Source organism: Scardinius erythrophthalmus (genome assembly GCF_964197995.2).
Source record: "Scardinius erythrophthalmus genome assembly, chromosome: 10".
NCBI classification, from domain to species: domain Eukaryota; kingdom Metazoa; phylum Chordata; class Actinopteri; order Cypriniformes; family Leuciscidae; genus Scardinius; species Scardinius erythrophthalmus.
In genome coordinates this window covers 32,580,982-32,599,169 of record NC_138230.1, presented here as the reverse complement: position 1 = coordinate 32,599,169, position 18,188 = coordinate 32,580,982, and the positions used below count along the sequence as shown (strand labels likewise).

Genomic DNA, 18,188 nt, shown 5'->3' with positions numbered 1-18,188 from the left:
GTATATTTACACCTAAATTAAAATGAACACATTTTTCTATAAAGTAAATGCATTGAGTAAATGTTTTGCCGCATTCCAGGAGGATTAAGGAGAATTAAGAATATATTTGCATATTTTAACATAAATTTTAAATGCCAGTTTTGCAATATTATTTGATTACGTCAATATTTGATTATAGCCATAATATAAAATGAATACTTGGTTTATTCTAAAATTCAAAACATGGAATGTGGAAAAACTCAGATTATAAAGACTACAATTCCTACTAGATCAGGATTGAGAGAGCGGAAGTGACCCGCCCCATGATCACGTGCCTTAGAGCAGAAGCCACCAATCAGCGTGCAGTTGTATCGCTGCGGCTAACATCGACCCCGGGAGATCCTTGAGGTAACACGAATAGGCGCTTTAATCAATGTAATGGACAGAAATATGTAGTAGTTGCGATATTTGTGTGGTTTTCAGTTATTCATGCGATTTCGTTGCTAGTTTTACGTGTTAGGACAATATTTGTTTGACAAATGTTTAGGGGCAGTCGGTTAATTTGCTGCGGCCTAGTTTTAAGTGTTAGCTAGCAGCGGCATGCTAAGCTCATCTTGCGTTAGCTGAGTACACAAACTACAAAATGGACATTTGACAAGATACAAACGCGTCATTTTAACGCACCAATGTTTTTAGACTGCGGATTAAAAAAAATGTCCATATGTATTTTATTGACTCGGCGATAATATTAAAAACCTAAGCAGCAGGCTATGTTAGCGTGCGTCAGGCCAGTCCAGTCAATTGTTTACGTGAAAACAGTCAATTTGTTATAAACCTGTACTTGCGTTAAACTTATTAACGCAGCATTAGAACTCATTTTTATTGTATATCATCATTAGAAAATGACCCTTTTTAGGCAGTAATAGTCTTTGTATCTGTTATTTTATTCGCTTAATATTGCTCTCATCTCGTCTACAGTTTCCCAACATGAGTAGCTCAGAGGAAGTGTCGTGGATTTCTTGGTTTTGTGGTCTACGGGGAAACGAGTTCTTCTGTGAGGTTTGTATTCGTTTCTTTTTTGTATAATAGCTATTAAAAGGCATACCAGGGAGCGTAAATATTGATTAAAAATAAGCTACAGGGTTGAAATCTTATCAGACACGAGCACCGCCCTCTTGAGATGACAATGGAAGTTGTAATAATGTGTGTAGAAATAATTTAAAGGACCAAGTACAAGTCAAGCTTTCCCAGACCCCAACCTCAAATTAAAAAGGCATCTTTATAAATGCCCGATTTATACACTGAAAAATAAATAGTATAAAATTGCTGAAATTGCTTTGTCAAGTTATATGATTATATTTTATTCCTACTCTCTATGTATTTCTTTAATTTTAATCTAATGTATTTAAATTAATCTGTTTTTGTTTAATCTATTTAAGGGTAATAACTAATATTTTATTATCATAATTTTTTTATGAATTTATCTAGTTTAGGCTACTTATTTTAATCTTTTTAATCTATTTATTATAGTTTTTCTCTAGACTTTCCACAGACCCCCTGTCACTAGGGGTTTTCGCACTGGAGGAGCGTTTTCGTTGTTCTGTAACTATTAGCTGGAGTACTCGTTTTTTGGTGTGTTTGCACTGCAGGAACTGGGAATGATTTTAGTTCTAGGACACCTTTTTGGGGGACTAAATTATCTTCTACTTCAGAGTAGGTTCTAACCCCGCACAATAGGAACTATTGCAGTGTTTCCCCTACCATTATATAAGGGGGGCGCCCCGCCCTCCTAACGGCTCCCCCCGCCCCCCCTTGGAGGTCAAGTAAATTTGATTTGATTTTCTTTATAGCGCCAGATTACAATTTGTTATTTTATATAAAAAAAAAACTACATGGCCCTTAAGTAATATGTTATTTATCTTATTTCCACGATGGCATGTCTTTTCTGTCTGTGTTTGCGCGTTTACAATTATCCCAATGAGTGCGCACGTGCGCACACTCACACACAAACAAACACTTGCGTCACATACAGTTGAGCACTAGCGGACAGAGAGCGCGCGGCGGGAAATATGTCGCTGAACTGAAGATGGCAACACTCGCTCTACTGCGAGTAGCAGCCGGAGTAGCTCTCCTGCTCCAAGTCTAACGCCCGGTTCACATATATTTCGTTTGCGGTGAGTATTTTTTTCCCGTACACTGCACGCGGATGCAGTCCGTCGATGATCGATCCGTTCCAGTTGCGGTGCGTATACAGCAGTGCAGAGATCGTTTCCGCACCGAGTCTATTTCTGCTGTGCTGCAAACGCTGAATTAAAGTGACAGCGCATGTTTCGTGATCAAAATGAACACCGATTGACCTGAAAATGTAGTAATTTCACCATAAGTGCGATTAATTAAATAAAATGTAGTAATCTCACCATAAATTTATTTAATTAATTACTACTTTTTTCACTTTAAGACTGAGTTAAAGCAAGGAAAACTACAATTTACCTCAACAAGGCGACATAATGAACAACACTCGTCTCATTCGTGGAGGTGGAAAAACAAGTTCTTTGTGACATGCAAGATTTATTGTATTAAAATTTAAATACAAAAGATTTTAATATAAGTACATGGTTAAATATTTTACCACTTGCTTGAACAATTTAATATATAATTATATAGAAGTAATGCATTGAATAATACATTGTTTAAATTGTGTTTACGTGAACGCGCGTTCACAGCAGTGGTGCGTCTGACAGGATTATTCTCTCCAATAAATGCATCATAGAAATAAAAACTTCTCATAAAAAAGCCCTTTTGAAATTTGTTTGTCATATATATGTATTAACTAACATTAACGAACAATGAATGACCAATATATTTGTTAGTATTTATAAATCTTTTTTTAGTTGGTAGTTAAAAAATAAAACTATTTAAGCTCTGGTCCATTAATATTAACAAATACTTCTATAAATTTAACAAAGGTTATTTGCAAAAGTCAATTTTAAAAAGATTTAAATATGTTATGTTATGTTAATATATCTTATGTTAACATTTTTTAACTTTTACAAACCATTACCCTCCCAGACAATTTATGTGACAGATAGATAGATAGATAGATAGATAGATAGATAGATAGATAGATAGATAGATAGATAGATAGATAGATAGATAGTGTCTGTGTCAATTTTCCCCAAACAAACCAACCAACCCCCCCCCCCCCCAAAACCTGTAAACCTAGGGGAAACACTGTATTGTAAATGTATTTTGATTGGCCGAACGCATGTCATACGAAACACCAAACCCGCCATGTGAACACAGTTTACATACATATCTACAAACTAACTCCACGATTCACGAACGTGGAAAACAGCGATAGATGGACTGAGATGCAAGACGTCATCGTTTTCAGATGAAAAATAGCTTTCAACAAATTAGTTATTGACCATTACTGTGTGTGGTGAGTTTGTAAATAGAATTTAAATAGACAAAAAATAAAAAAAACGAGAAAAAATGTACTTTTTTTATTTAGAAAAAAAACAGAAATATCATGAACGAAAGAAACTAACACTTTGAAGTTTCAAAATGAACTATAATACATATATACAAGAATTTATTGTGACATTTGGTTGCACAGTTTTCAGGACACTTCATAAATGCACTCACATATACAGATGCATGCGTACATAGGCACACATGCACACACCACATGCTAAGATATGTGAAAGAGTAACGGCCATCCGCCTGCCAAGTTGAATTAAAAATCATCCCAATCCCCTCTTCTGCTGTCTACCACTTCTTTTGTCATGTGTTTGTTCGTTTCTTTTATTATTTTATGCAATCCGAAACACTCTAACCTGCCACGCTTCGTATCTCTCTGTTCAAATCCTTCCTTCCCGCTTTGCCAGAAAGCTGTGTTCATTTGTTGACGGAAAGTATGAAATTACCGTAATAAGCCGCATATTGCTGAAAAGCGCACGTTGTCTACTGTCAGGGGCAAATTGAATGGTTTTAGAGTTACGGTAAAATGAATACAGCTTGCTGGTTTGTGTCGGCGACGACACAGCCGGTTTAAAAGGGTTAACAGTTCTATCCAACAAAGAATTAAATAGGACTGTTAAACAGATGGTAAACGAATGAAGATGAAGAATGGGAGCACTGTGTGCTCAGGCTCTGGTGTTCTTAGCTCTGTGAAAATAAAAGCCCTGCATCAGGACGTAAGTGAAGTTCCTACTGCTCGTGCGAACGCAACCAGGGAAATGACCCTATGTAGTTCTCGGGGACCTCCATGGTGGCTAGTTCCTAGAACTACCCGGTGCGAAAGCCACTACTCCTTTGCGGCCCCCTGGAGGGCCCTAAACCCCTGACATAGAAAACCCTCGTAAACTGTCTCTGAATCACTCATAAAATTAAAGTAGATGTAATCTGTCATTTTTGAGAACAATAGATGAACCTGCTATTATCTTCATATTTGTTGGAATAATGTATATCTCTCTTCACTCCATACAGGTAGATGAGGACTACATTCAGGACAAGTTTAATCTTACGGGGCTCAATGAGCAAGTCCCCCATTACAGACAAGCCCTTGACATGATCCTGGATCTGGAACCTGGTCAGTGATTTAGTTTTTGACACAAACCCACTTTGGGCTCGTAATTTATAAATTCGATCTTCCAGTGAGATGTCAGCCTTCCCTCTGGTGACACATGCCGGACTTCTCCATTTAGTCCAATTAAACTCTGCCCCCACCCCCTTTTTTTACAATTAACTGCAATTACACATTCAAATCTTCATCCATCTAATAAACAACTGTTGGATTGAAGTCACTGCCCTACATTTTTGTTACTTTTTTGTAATTGTACATCACAATACGGAAGAATGGATCTGTCGCTGCTTCCTTTACATTGCAACTTTAACTTTTCGTGCAACCATGTGCTGGACTTTACGCTATACATACAACCAACCAGGCACATTCAAAATTTAGTTTTAGACAAGATTAATCCAAATCCATGAACTGCTTTGATCCATGAATCTTGGAAAATTACTTTTATTAATTGTCTACCTAAAGCAAAAATGTTCTGCTTGATCTGAATATGATCCAGATAAATCATGAATGCGTTTGAAACCCTCTAAATCATACTAGAGATGACCTGCATTTCCCCATCTATTTTAGTCACCATGAAATCAGTATTTATTCAGTATTTATTATAGATGATTTATCTGTGTGTTATAGTTATTTAAAATGAACAAATAATGTGTTCTCATAATCTTTAATCAAGCCCATTAACGTCAATAATTCCTCCAGCAATCTGTCATTCACGTGAAACCACGGCAGCAGTTATTTAGTTTGAGCTGTTTCACTTGGAAATACAGCACAAGAAAAAAAATAATTTTGTCTCATGCCAACTTGAGACATTGTGATTTCCTATTCGTGTTATGGAGGTGTTATTATGTGTGTCAGATGAGGAGCTGGAGGATAACCCCAACCAGAGTGACCTGATTGAGCAGGCTGCTGAGATGCTCTATGGACTGATCCATGCGCGCTATATCCTCACTAACCGTGGCATTGCCCAGATGGTACGTAGTGTTATCATTTCATTAGAGGAAGACACAATTTATTTTTTCGGCTTTATATGAATGACGATGTGCTTGTTTTCTCTTGCAGCTGGAGAAGTATCAGCAGGGAGACTTTGGCTATTGTCCTCGTGTTTACTGTGAGAATCAGCCAATGCTGCCTATTGGTGGGTGACTGACCCCATTTACTTGGGATTATTGTGATTTGTGATTATTATTATAATTTTTTTCCAGTATTAGCTGATTTCACTTGAAAGGTACACCAGCCCAGTTTTCATGCTTTAGAAGAATGTACCATTTGAACCCCAGATACACCATACAATAAGCAGTCATGGCAACACTGCAAAAAAGCAGCTTATATTGCCATTGTTCAACCAATTAAAAAAGCAGGGAGTGCAATTAATTATAAATAAGGAAAAATCCTTAATATTGCGTATTTAGATATAATTGGTGGATAAAATAGAACTTAAAATGCCTATAATAGTAATATTGATAGTATTGCTTAACCAAACAACAGTATTTAAAAAAAGAGAGATCAGGTCGACATCGGCCGTTCAACATTAGAAACTTGTAATTATTATCGGCTGAAAAGAATCTTTATTGGTGCTTCCTTATTAAAAAGTAATGCATTTTGTTGCTTCTGAAACGTGACCTATCCTCAATCTGAATTCCTTATAGACAAAATCTGTTTTTGCCCTACTTTTTTTTTTTTTTTTTCCTTGATTCCATGTCATTTTGACATTCAGTGAGTGAATCTAGCATCTGTCCGTCTGTGTTCTTCTCTATCCAGGGCTCTCTGACATACCTGGTGAGGCCATGGTGAAGCTCTACTGCCCTAAGTGTATGGATGTGTACACGCCAAAGTCGTCCAGGCACCATCACACCGACGGAGCTTATTTTGGCACTGGCTTCCCCCACATGCTGTTCATGGTGCATCCCGAGTACCGGCCAAAGAGGCCCGCCAACCAGTTTGTGCCCAGGTTTGTCCTACCTTTTATATGGCAGCCACTTGCTGCTTTGCCTAAATTGATTGTCTGATATCGCAAAAAATGGTTCATTTTCATCATAGTTTCTCAGTACTGTCATTCTCCTCTTGCAGGCTTTATGGTTTCAAGATTCATCCAATGGCTTACCAGCTACAGCTGCAGGCAGCCTCCAGCTTCAAGAGTCCCGTCAAAGCGATCCGCTAAGAACCTGAGCAGGGCGGGATGGGGTGGGATGGGATGGGGTGTGTTGTGTGTCCGTCAACATGGCTTCACTCTTCTCCTTCAATTTTAGATTCGACTAAGACTAACATTCAAATATGGAGAGAGTGAGACTATAAAACACTCTGGGGAGAAATGAAAACCTTGCCTCTGAAATACTGTACAGAAAATGGGGTTTTCCTTGTAAAACAATTTCAGTTCTTATCTTTCACATAGAAAATAAAGTTATAATTAAAGATAGATTCCTGTAGGATGGCTCTGCTCACTCTCTGGTCCTGTTTGTTTTAGTTTACTAAAGTAATGTTCACTTACAAGGCCATCATGAATTGATATCTCATCAGTTCATGGTGTAATGTATGGTAGACTTTGAATATAAAATATTATGGTTGATCGATCATCAAAACCGCCGTTATATCATCGTTCAATCCCCTCCTCTGTTCGACCAGATATTTGGCTTACTTTAAAATGGCTGTTGCATGAAAAAGGCAGTATATTTTGGGATTTGTTTGAGTAATATTGCTGGGATTGTTTATGACTGTTCTTTGTTGACAGGCTGCAAGCTTTCAGTGCATGTATTAGAAAAGACCGGGAATGGGAAGACACAAACGCAAACAGGAAACTGTCTCTGTTTTAATTAGACGACAAGTGTTATGGTTTTGTTTTTTACAATCAGTCCTGCACTTCTCTTCAGAACGACGCCAACCTGTTAAGTTCCTCCAGTGTCAAGATGACTTCAGAGAGTTTTTACTAGATTTATCACAGAACCACAATTAGGATGTTGTTGTTTTTTATTTGGTATGGGCCCAGGTTTTTCTTGTTTAAAGTATTTCTTCTGGTAGAAAGGCATAAGAGTAGAATATATAAATCAGTTTTGAATGCATTGGATGTATTTTTTTTGTGAGTGATATATATTTTTTTTGATCCTGTTGAATGTTTTTTTCTTTCTTTACAGCTGTTGAGGAACCAGGGTTCAGAATTCACAATAAATGTCTTTTCCTATAAGCTGTGTGCGAGTCCTACATACGTGTTTATGTCATGTACTTTAATGCATTTCTAAAATCGTATGGCTTCCATGGAGCGATAAAAATGTATACAAGATCCTGGCTCTTTTCCATATAATATCATGTGGTATATATTCCCAAATCATGGACTACTTTTATGGTTGTTTTTGGAACTTGATAGCCTCGGTGCTTATTCACTTTCACTTTATCGCACCAGATTAAATGTCCATTTACTCACAGCTGAATGGAGCAGTTTTGGGTGGCAATCTCTAACCTAGAATCAAACTTATTCTGGAGCAGGTTAGCAGTGTTTTATAGATTACCATGACGATGAACCCTAAAAATGAAACCAGCTTCATGCAACAAGTCTCAGATTAACACATTTTGGTTTCAAACATGAAAGAAAAAGCTGACCAAAGTCATTTTGCTTTTAATAAACACTTGAATTTCTTTTGTTCCGCATTTCCTGTTCATTAAGGAGTACCAAGCTTGTTGAACAGAAAGCTTCATTTAGATGTCAAACATTCTAACCTTAAGGCATACATATAATAGAAAAAGTACTAAAGTGACAGGACAACATTTACTTTGTGAATACACACCCAAATTACATAAATCGTCAACAAATAATCATTAAATAACCAATTTTTCAACCCATTTCAACAGAATTTAGAATAGCAATTTGTCATTTGAACTAAATGAGATTGCGTCCTAGCAGATACTTAAAGGGACTTTAGTCCTAGATTAAGAAACCCTGCATGGGTTAAAGATGCCATTCCATATGATTGGCTCATTATTATATAAACATAATAATGCTCCATATGCTGATACTCCACAAACTGAGGTTTAAACCAATTACCATTCCATCTATTGCATGAAATCGGATTAGTATGAATCATGAATATAGGTCTTTTTGTTAATGTATGTTAAAACAACAGCATTAATTAATGCAGATGGACCAGTAGATGCACAGATGGAACTGAGGATCAAAACAACAAAGAATAAAGCAGTAAAGCTCATGCAACAAAGACCATAACAACAAAAACAGGACTCTAGTGTAATTAGCAATCAGCTCTATTTTCTATCACACAAAGACAGTATGAATTAGAGAGAATTTTTATTTATTTGAATGTTGCCAATTAATTTGATTTGATATGCATGGCTGATCCATAGCAGAATTCCATGGAATTCTCCACTTTTTATGAACAAAAATTCACAACACACATCAATTTTCTCTTTAATGTTTACAGCTCTTCCTTGACTCCATTTAGAACAAGAGGTTTGGACGCCTCGCGCTTCAGGAAGCTGATGAAATCCTTCACTTCACGGGCTCCCTGAAAGGTGACAACCAAAATACAAACAATTAATGTTCATAATGACAATTATATGAACATGATAGCCATATTGTGATAGCCACTACCTCGTAACGTTTTGGCTCATTCTTCCGTCCAGCAGCGGCAAAATATATAGCAGGAAATCTGCAAAAGAATAACAAAAAATTAACAATGGATACTAAAATGAATATAAAAGATTTGAGGATGAGATGTGAATACATGCCCTTGCACGTCATAGCCCTGTGGGACATCATTGGCAGTTGCATCCATCTTGGCGATTACAATATTGGGATCACTGTACAGCTAAGAGTCGTACAAGACCATAGAAACCAGAAAAACAGGATCAGAAGAAATTCAGAAAGAGACAGAAGTCATACACTGATGTCTGTGAAGCTCACCTGTTCTCCAAGCTCTGTAAATTTGGGCTCCAGTTTTTTACAATGGCCACACCACGGAGCATAAAACTCAATAAGCACGTCTTTCTCTTGGTCATTCACAATCTCTTCAAACGTATCCGCCACAACCACCTGCCCACAAACATCAACTCCAGTCATTGCCGGAAGTGACACTGTAAATGAAGACTTTTAATTACACACATCTCACTAACCTTGACCGGACCGTTGTTTTTGGAAGGCACAGGCTCTGATTTGACATAGCGCTTTAGTCGCCCAGCAAAATAGTCTTCCAGAAAACTCTCTAAAGACTTGCCATCTCGTCTGAGGAGGGTCCATATTTACAGTTAAAACCAGACATAATTAAATCACACTGACCTAGAAGGCCTATAACAAACCAAAATGCTGTAGGAGTGTTAGCACAATGTTAACTGTGGTACAGCTAAATGAAGAATATTATTATATTTAAACAATATTATGATAACAGTCTTATTAATATGTTAATATATAAGTATAATAAGTAATGGTATATGCTCACAAAGGCTGCATTTATTTGATCAAAGATACAGTAAAAACAGTAATATTACAATGAAAGTTTTCTATGTGAATATATTTTAAAATGTCATTTATTCCTGTGATAGCAAAGCTGAATTTTCAGCATCATTACTCCAGTCTTCAGTGTCACATGATCCTTCAGAAATCATTCTAATATGCTGATTTTGCTGGTCAAGAAACATTTCTTATTATTATCATCAATGTAGAAAACATCTAATATTTTTAGGGAAACCATCAGGATTCTTTGATAAGAAGTAGAAAGTTCAAAAGAACAGCATGCATTTAAAATAGAATTTAATAAGAAATTATGATTTACTGCCACTTTTAATCAATTGAATGCATCCTATCCCAATGAAAGCACTCAAACTTTTGAACAATAGTGTAATAACTTAAAATTAAATGTTTAACACTGATTTGTTTCTCTTATGAGAACACATTAACTCTTTCACCACCACTGATTGAATTTTCCATTAAAACAGAATTTTCCGTCAATCCATGTTTTCACTGTTATCCAGTAGTAGGCGCTATTACACACCTTTTGAAAGAATCTCTGGATCAAAACACAGGCGAAGAAAAAGCAGAAACAAGCGATAGAAGCATTGCTTATACGCGTTGTAAACTATTTTCTCAGCTTAAAAAAAAATACAGTAAAAATTGAAAAAGCAGAGGCTCTGTTCTTTCTTTTGATCAAAATTGTTGGTGCTGGCTGGCAACTTTTTTCTAAAAACCTTGCAGGGAAAAGAGTTGAAAGTTAGCGCACTGCATTTTTAAGAAAAGAGCATTTGAGAGAAAAAAAAAAAACGAATTAATTGCAATTTTAATTGACTTAATAACAAAGTTATAATCATATGCAAGAAATATAATATAACACTCTTTAAAAAAAAGTTTTTAGAAAACAACTGATGACATATCGAAGTGATCCGATTACTCCACGCTTCGGTTTCTCGGTTGAAAATGAAATATGGTGTTTTGGGTGTTGATGCTTGCAATGGCGTGACCTAATTACTCAACTAATGCAAATTTCTTTTAAGAACAAAAAAAAAGGTTCTAAAACCTTAAACCAGAATCATAATGAAGTGTTTGTACTCACGTAAACTCCTCCCGCATGGTGTATTTGTTTCCTGTTCGTGTCCTGATGGTGACAACCGGCAGCTCAGCTCCATCTGACGGACCCAGACCAAACTCATCTTCAAGCTCCTCCATAAAGTCATTACGGTTCGCCACAGAATACAACAGGCCCTGAGAACTGAACTTAGACGCCACCTTTAGCACTCTAAATGTAGTTGGGACAGAGGAGGACAGATAAGTACAACCTCAAATTCAGAAAAGTTGGGGACATTTTGTCAAATTCTCAAAAGTACAAAGAAAATATTTTTCAAAGTTTTCAAATGAACTTAAAGATACTCTATCGGATATTTTTTCCTTCTATTTGGGCAAAATGGTTTAAACCCCAAATAATATATTTTAAAAGCAATCATCTGTGAAAAAAACAGGCTTTATGATGCCATCTACTGTTTATTATAGAGGATTGTAATAGACGAGAAGCTCGTTCCAGGGACGGGAAGTCTTGGCCAATAACATGCTCAGGAAAAAGGGGGTTGCGCATATTGAACTCAGGGACAAAAATGATAAAATGAACGAGTACATCGTGAATCCATTTTCCAAACCATATTTTTGTCTTATCCTGGATCACTATGGTCAACCTATAATAAGTGTTTATATTCACATGAGACACAGCCATCTTCTAACCGTATACATACTGGGAACTACACTACTCACAATAAGTTAGGGATATTGTTATTTACATGAGTGCTATTCCTATTTGGTCTGAATTTTAATGAAATAAGTAAAAGTATCCTTTGATATTACTAATAATGAATGAGAAGAAACACCATTTTCATTAGTGTAATATTTATTACCCCAAAAATGTAGACAATAACAAGGGTAGCCCCAAATAACAAAAATTGACAATGTCAGTAGCGGGTGTTTCCACCATCCTGTTTTCGGTCGAAGTCCATAGTAATCGATTGTCGAGTTCACATGCGTGATCATAGGTAACTAAACCTACACGTGTGAACTCGACAATCGATTACTATGGACTTCGACCGAAAACAGGATGTAAATACAGATATGAGCGCTGGCTGAAATAACATAATTTTTATTCATATCTTTCACATCTACTGCAGTCAGATTCACCCATGATCACTCTGAAGGAATCACTCACATGGCTGGGCACTTGTAATGACACATCAAGGATGTTAAGAGGCTAAAAGCAGGTTTAAAACTTGCCCCATTGAAGTCAACAGGGTGCAAATTTTAAAAAGAGGATAACACATGTAGGCAACACCGATTTTTGCCATTGTTCTCTGTATTGACAGCACTCCAAATTTACAAAAAAATGAGCTCAGTGTTAAAATTGACCGGAGTTCTCCTTTAATTTGACCAGTGAAAACATTGGACATTTTTTTCTTTGCACTTTTGTCAGTTAAATAAACGGTAAAGAGAATTAACAAATCACAGATTCTTAATATTATAACTTTTTACAAAATGTCCCAACTTTTCAGGATTTGTACTTTATGACTTTGTAATAAACATATTCGCTCACTGATTCTGAATGACCCACCTGTTTCTCCAATAGTTGGAGCCTTTGGCATTGCGAAGATAATCCAAGTCATAGTAGGCGGTCAACAAATCCCTCTTTTTAAACGAATCCTTGTTCTCTTTGGTCAGGTGAGGACAAAGGCCAAAACTACAGAGCAAAAGCAATCAACATCTCAGCACCTGCTCTCTGTGTGTTTCTCATGTGCGAGTGTGTGGCGTATCAGTGTCTGCTCACATGTTGTCTCTGATGAAGCGCCGCAGGCCTGTGATGGACATTGATCCTGTGTGGTGCACCACACTCTCCTCAAACGTACTGCTCAGTCTGGGGGGTCGGAACAGAAGCACGGACCTGCAGGGAGAGTGTTTACAGATTTTTAATAGTGCATAATAAAATTAATATTAATCTTTTAATTTTTTTTAATCCTGAACAACAAGCTTAACTGTCAGCTTTGGTTCAGAACAATGGTTCTCAGCTGGTTTTGCTTCAGAATCCAGATTTTACTTTTGGACAAGCACCAAAAAAGTTTATTGAACCAAAGTGAACAAAAATCTCTTTAACATCAAATATTAAGATTAATATCAAAAGATCCAGTAATACTGAAAATTAAGATGACAGTCAAAATATCTTCTTCATTTACACTGCCATTTACAGAGCCCTTAAATGGAAATGGTGATGGAAAAAAAGGATACGGAAAAATTACATCAATGATTTTTCGTTCTCCTGTAAATGTTTTGCGTTTGAGAAACTTTGGATTCCCTCTGAAAACTTTTGTTTCCCTGGAAAAAGCAAAGTTTTGAAATATATTTTGTCCTCCCAACTCATAATTGAGATGTCCCTTTAGGGGCTCCATAAACATTCGTAATGCTCCATAAAAGTTGAGGTCGGTAAGTTTTTAATTTTTTTTAATTTTTTTTTATTTTATTTTTATGCTTACAGAGGCTGCATTTATTTGAACAATATTATTACAATGTCTTCTATTTTAATGTACTTTTTAAAATTTACTCTAGCAATTTTTAGATGATCCTTCAAAAATCATTCTAATATGCTGATTTTTGGTGCTCTAGAACATTTCTTATTATCATCAATGTTGAAAACAGTTATGGCACTCAATATTTTAGTGGAAACCATGATTCTTTCAGGATTCTTTGATAAATAGAAAGTTCAAAAGAACAGCATTATTTGTTTAATATCAAATTTGATCAATCATTAAATCTGAATAAAAGTAAATATCTTTAATGCAAACAAACCTAATGTACTAAGTTGTATTGTTGGCATTTGTCTCATTTAGCGAGTATCTCCCAAATTACATTATATATATATATATATACACACACACACACACACACACACACAGATACATATATATTTTTCTCTATATTTCTACCACTGTATTATATTGCAATTTTTTATATTTAATATATCAATATTTAAATGTCTGTTTCTTATATTATTGTTATATTTCATTTCTACTGTGTCATTCCTCTTCTGCACTGGAAGCTCCTGACAAATTCCTTGAGTGTGTAAACATACTTGGCAATAAAGCTCATTCTGATTCTGATTCTAATTATGAAATTTGACATCAACAGCAAAATTGATGGGAACATAAATAAGCCTATTTTGCTATTATTCACAATGATATTGTTAGTTGATTTGCATTTATCATTGTTTTCCGACCGCTGTTTCCCCCTATTAGAACAGACCTCAGTTTTTGGGACACGACCCACCAGTTGAAGTTCCTCCCATTGCTTACTCGTATGTGACGCCATATTTGTTTCCAAGCTGGAGGTCTGTGGTGTGGGCTAAGCGGAAACTCTCCCTCATTAAACTGGCTCCTTTAAGAAACTCTGCGAGTTGAGAGCTGTCAGTCCCTGAGAAGAACCCTGAGAGACGGACAGAGAAAAGAAACGATGCAAGACATTAATAATAAAATATGTATTATGCTCATCTATCCATCCATCCATCCACAACTCTGGGCGAAAAAAAAAAAAGGGTCAAGCCAAAAATGGTTATAATATTTACTGGTCTAAACCATTTTAATCACAAATGACTGGTCAGGAAATTAACAAGAATTGCACAAATGCTTTAGATAAAGTAGTTTAGCACGGAATAGCCTTCCCCAGCTTGCAGGAATGCTTTTTACAGGAAGAAGAGTCAATGTTGTTCCACTCAATGTCAATGGCTTTAAACACTTTATAGGAAGTTGAAAAATGTTTCCCAGTTCGTTTGAGTTTAATATGAGACCAAATATTCACTATAAGGTTCAAATCTGGACTCTAACCAAGCCAAAAAATGAGTCTAATGGACTTGTTCTCAAACCACTTCTTGTTCTCAAGCCAACTTGGGCAGGAGCATTATCTTGTTGAAAAATAACATCTGATCATTCTTCTTTAGATAACAACTTTTCATTTGTGGGAAGCAAGCCATTCAACAATTTTTCAATGTCCCCAAACAATGACAACTCCATCCATCCATCCATCCACCCATCTATCCATCCATCTACTGAATTTATGCATTTATATATATATAAATATAGCTTCAATATTTTTTTTTTTTTTTTTTTGAGAGTAAGTTCAAACAAAGCCAATAAAACGCACTTACCAACTACACTGGCATCAAAGTTGTTTATAAAGTTCTCCAGGTCATGCTCACTTTGCAGATGCACAGAATCAGGCCCGGCCTGTTTCTTCATATAGTTCACAATTCCATCTGTTTGGAAATTATACATCCACTATGACATCCCCAGCCAAGTTGCATTTGCATTCATGGCACACATCATTTGAAATGATACAGGAAAACTTAAAACAAATACCAGCTGAGCGTGGACCATCGTACGATGATGATTCCTGTCCGTTCCGAAATATTTTGAGTGTTGGGTATCCAGTAACCCCATATTGCTTACAGGTCTCTGTATTAGAAGTACAGTCCACCTGAACAAAGAATGACACAGATCCTTAAACCATCTGAAGAACATGCAATCTCTACTTATAAACATTATTATATCACATGAGGCTCCTTAACACTGGATCATAAGATCAGTTTCCATTAAAGAAATGTTGCTGGTTCAAATCAAGTTGAGCTCTATTAACACAATACAATGCTTGATCATCACCACAGAACAAAAATTTCAAACTCATTTTGTAAAAACTACATTTATAGTAAAGCATACAGCATAAGCATAGCAATGTTACAGCGGTTTTAAAGATAGAAATGTGAAGTTTGCATTTTTGATAAAATACTTCTATTTATTCTTCAACACTAAAGGTGTTAATTGAGCGGTCTAAACGGGGAGGATGATTTTATGTGTGGCTGGCTTTTGCTCTTTCTGGTATCCTTGCACACATTGGTTGAAAAGTCAGCGCTTTAGACGGTCATGACTCAAGACAGATGTTGAAATGAAGATTTAAAGGTATAGCGGAGGATCTTTCCGAATTTATATAAGACCCGCCCTCTCCACTTTTTGAAAAGTTTGATTGATTCACCAGAATGACTGACAATTAGGAGGACCAATAGTATAGGTGATCCACCCGGAAGTAAAAAATCCTCCGCTATACCTTTAAATAACTTTACACAAATAAGGTTTGGACACGAATCAGATTTAATGCTTGTGACTATACTTTCAAAAATGTGTGTATTTGACCATTTATCCCAGGAAATGTCTTGCCCTACTGACTTCCATTTTTAAGAGCAGTGTAAACAGAAAACAGTTTTTGTTTCCACAAATTTTAAATTACTATCTGTGTTAATTGGCATTATGTCACATTTTAAAAACAGCCTCATTTGTATTGAACTATTCCAAGCCAAGATATCCAGATATTGTAATTTCCTTCTCCAACTGTGTACCTTGGCTAAAGTTACTGTTCCCTTCAGTCGAGTAGCGGCACTTTCAAACTCTGGGGCGAGTTTCTTACAGTGGCCACACCTGAAAACAAAACAGAGCAGCTAAACAATCAAAAACTGTTGGAATTTATGGAAAAATTATGCTGCTGAATGATTAACTCGTAATAGAACAATGGATAAATGAATGGTGCTACTTATCCCAGGACTGCGGGTTTTCCTAAAACCTTAAAACGCTTTATGAAAATGAACAAATGTTCTTATCAGTGGCGTTTTCTTGCGGAGGCCAAGGGAAGCCAGGCTTCCTCACTTTTTCAGAATATAATCGCCATTTAATAAACACTTTTGTTTTCACAGTTTACGTAATCCTTCTGTCATCTCCTCATCGTCTCTCTTCATTCATTACTGGGTGTTTTATGATGTGTAAAACAGCGCCCCTATAAAAGTGACATGGTGAATGAGCGTTGAAAACATGGTACTGCACCCTGTGTCTGTGATGATGGCTAGGCTGAGTTGGCATCCCTTGATAGAAAAAAAAAAGAATGATTAACCAATCAGGTGACGCTATTGTCACGACACTGCTCCCCTGTGATTGGTCAGGACAGTGTCAAGGGAAGCCATGAACTTGTTGGCATCAGGCCAATCACATCACGTTATCATCGTCAATAAATGAATGAATGAAATAGCGGAAGATTTGTGGTTTTGTGCCCATCTTTTTAATTCCTTTATTTATTGACCATACACTCAAAACAAAACAAAGACACATTTAAATGTAAGCCTTACAAACAACCTTTTCACACGTAAGTTTTTCAAGGCGACCGTTATTGATCGTAGTATCACTTTAGTGTTCCCATGGAGACGCGTCTTTCATTGCTTGTCACACCGCAGGCACAATAGCGCTGAATGATCAGCTTTTATTTCCTTTTTTTATTCAAAATTTCACAAATGTATTAGCTATAGCAGGATATATCTGATATTCCGATTGTCAAATATGTGCAAGAGGATGTGTTTTGTTGTTCAAACACCTTTATAACAATCGCGTTAGTTGAGCTGTATGCGCAACATATTTTAGGTATCTAACAAAGTGTTGGATTGAAACAAGCGTAAGTCCCGGTAAGATGATGCTGGGCGCTCTAATAGTTCATCCAAATAGCAACATATAAATCGTAACGTATGATTTTCTGCCCCCACCCCTTAAAACACACAGCTTAGAGAGGTTGTGTCTTAATTGGCTTCCTCAGAAATTTTCCCCACGCCACGCCACTGGTTCTTATAAGAACCGAGCTTGCATCGCAACTGTCAGCTGTATGTAGGCACCATGGACAGCTCACGCCATCACATACAGCAGCATCGTTCGGCGAGTTGCAAATGCAAGCATGCACTCTTCTTATAATCATTTTACAATTAAATATTATTAATTGCATATTTGTATGAGTAAATTCTCTCACCATGGTGCATAAAACTTCACCAGCATGGTCTCCTGCTCGGTCGCGAGGTAATCGAAGTCCGCGTCTCTGAGCTCGAGCACATCACTGCGTCCTCGCGCTGACGAGCTCAACATACAAACAGCTAACACACATAAAACCCCGCGCAATAGAAAATTATCCATCAAGGAAGGAATAGAGAATAATTATCCAAATTCAGAAACCAAAACTGAACTAAAAAAAAAACCGCTTTTGCCGGGCGGTTTCCACCGATATGCCTGTGCCCGAGTGTGGGGCGGGATGAAAACA

General features: G+C 36.6%; 2 protein-coding genes across 2 annotated transcripts; one reads left to right on the top strand and one right to left on the bottom strand.

Annotated features, from left to right (window-relative positions):
- The first annotated feature begins 274 nt into the window (after nucleotides 1–274).
- Nucleotides 275–7,742, top strand: csnk2b (casein kinase 2, beta polypeptide). The gene is made up of 7 exons (XM_081377399.1): nucleotides 275–387; nucleotides 958–1,038; nucleotides 4,471–4,573; nucleotides 5,423–5,538; nucleotides 5,627–5,702; nucleotides 6,326–6,515; nucleotides 6,635–7,742. Exons 2-7 carry the CDS (start codon nucleotides 967–969, stop codon nucleotides 6,723–6,725), a joined length of 648 nt encoding a protein of 215 aa, XP_081233525.1. The 5' UTR covers nucleotides 275–387; nucleotides 958–966; the 3' UTR covers nucleotides 6,726–7,742.
- Nucleotides 7,743–8,155: 413 nt separating this feature from the next.
- Nucleotides 8,156–18,174, bottom strand: pdia8 (protein disulfide isomerase family A, member 8). The gene is made up of 13 exons (XM_081377398.1): nucleotides 17,904–18,174; nucleotides 16,462–16,540; nucleotides 15,431–15,548; nucleotides 15,220–15,327; nucleotides 14,372–14,501; nucleotides 12,856–12,969; nucleotides 12,643–12,768; nucleotides 11,110–11,292; nucleotides 9,680–9,788; nucleotides 9,471–9,599; nucleotides 9,296–9,375; nucleotides 9,159–9,216; nucleotides 8,156–9,072 (listed from the first exon to the last, which is right to left on the bottom strand). The coding sequence occupies exons 1-13, from the start codon at nucleotides 18,062–18,064 to the stop codon at nucleotides 8,983–8,985; spliced, it is 1,485 nt and encodes a 494-aa protein (XP_081233524.1). The 5' UTR covers nucleotides 18,065–18,174; the 3' UTR covers nucleotides 8,156–8,982.
- Between the last annotated feature and the right edge of the window lie 14 nt (nucleotides 18,175–18,188).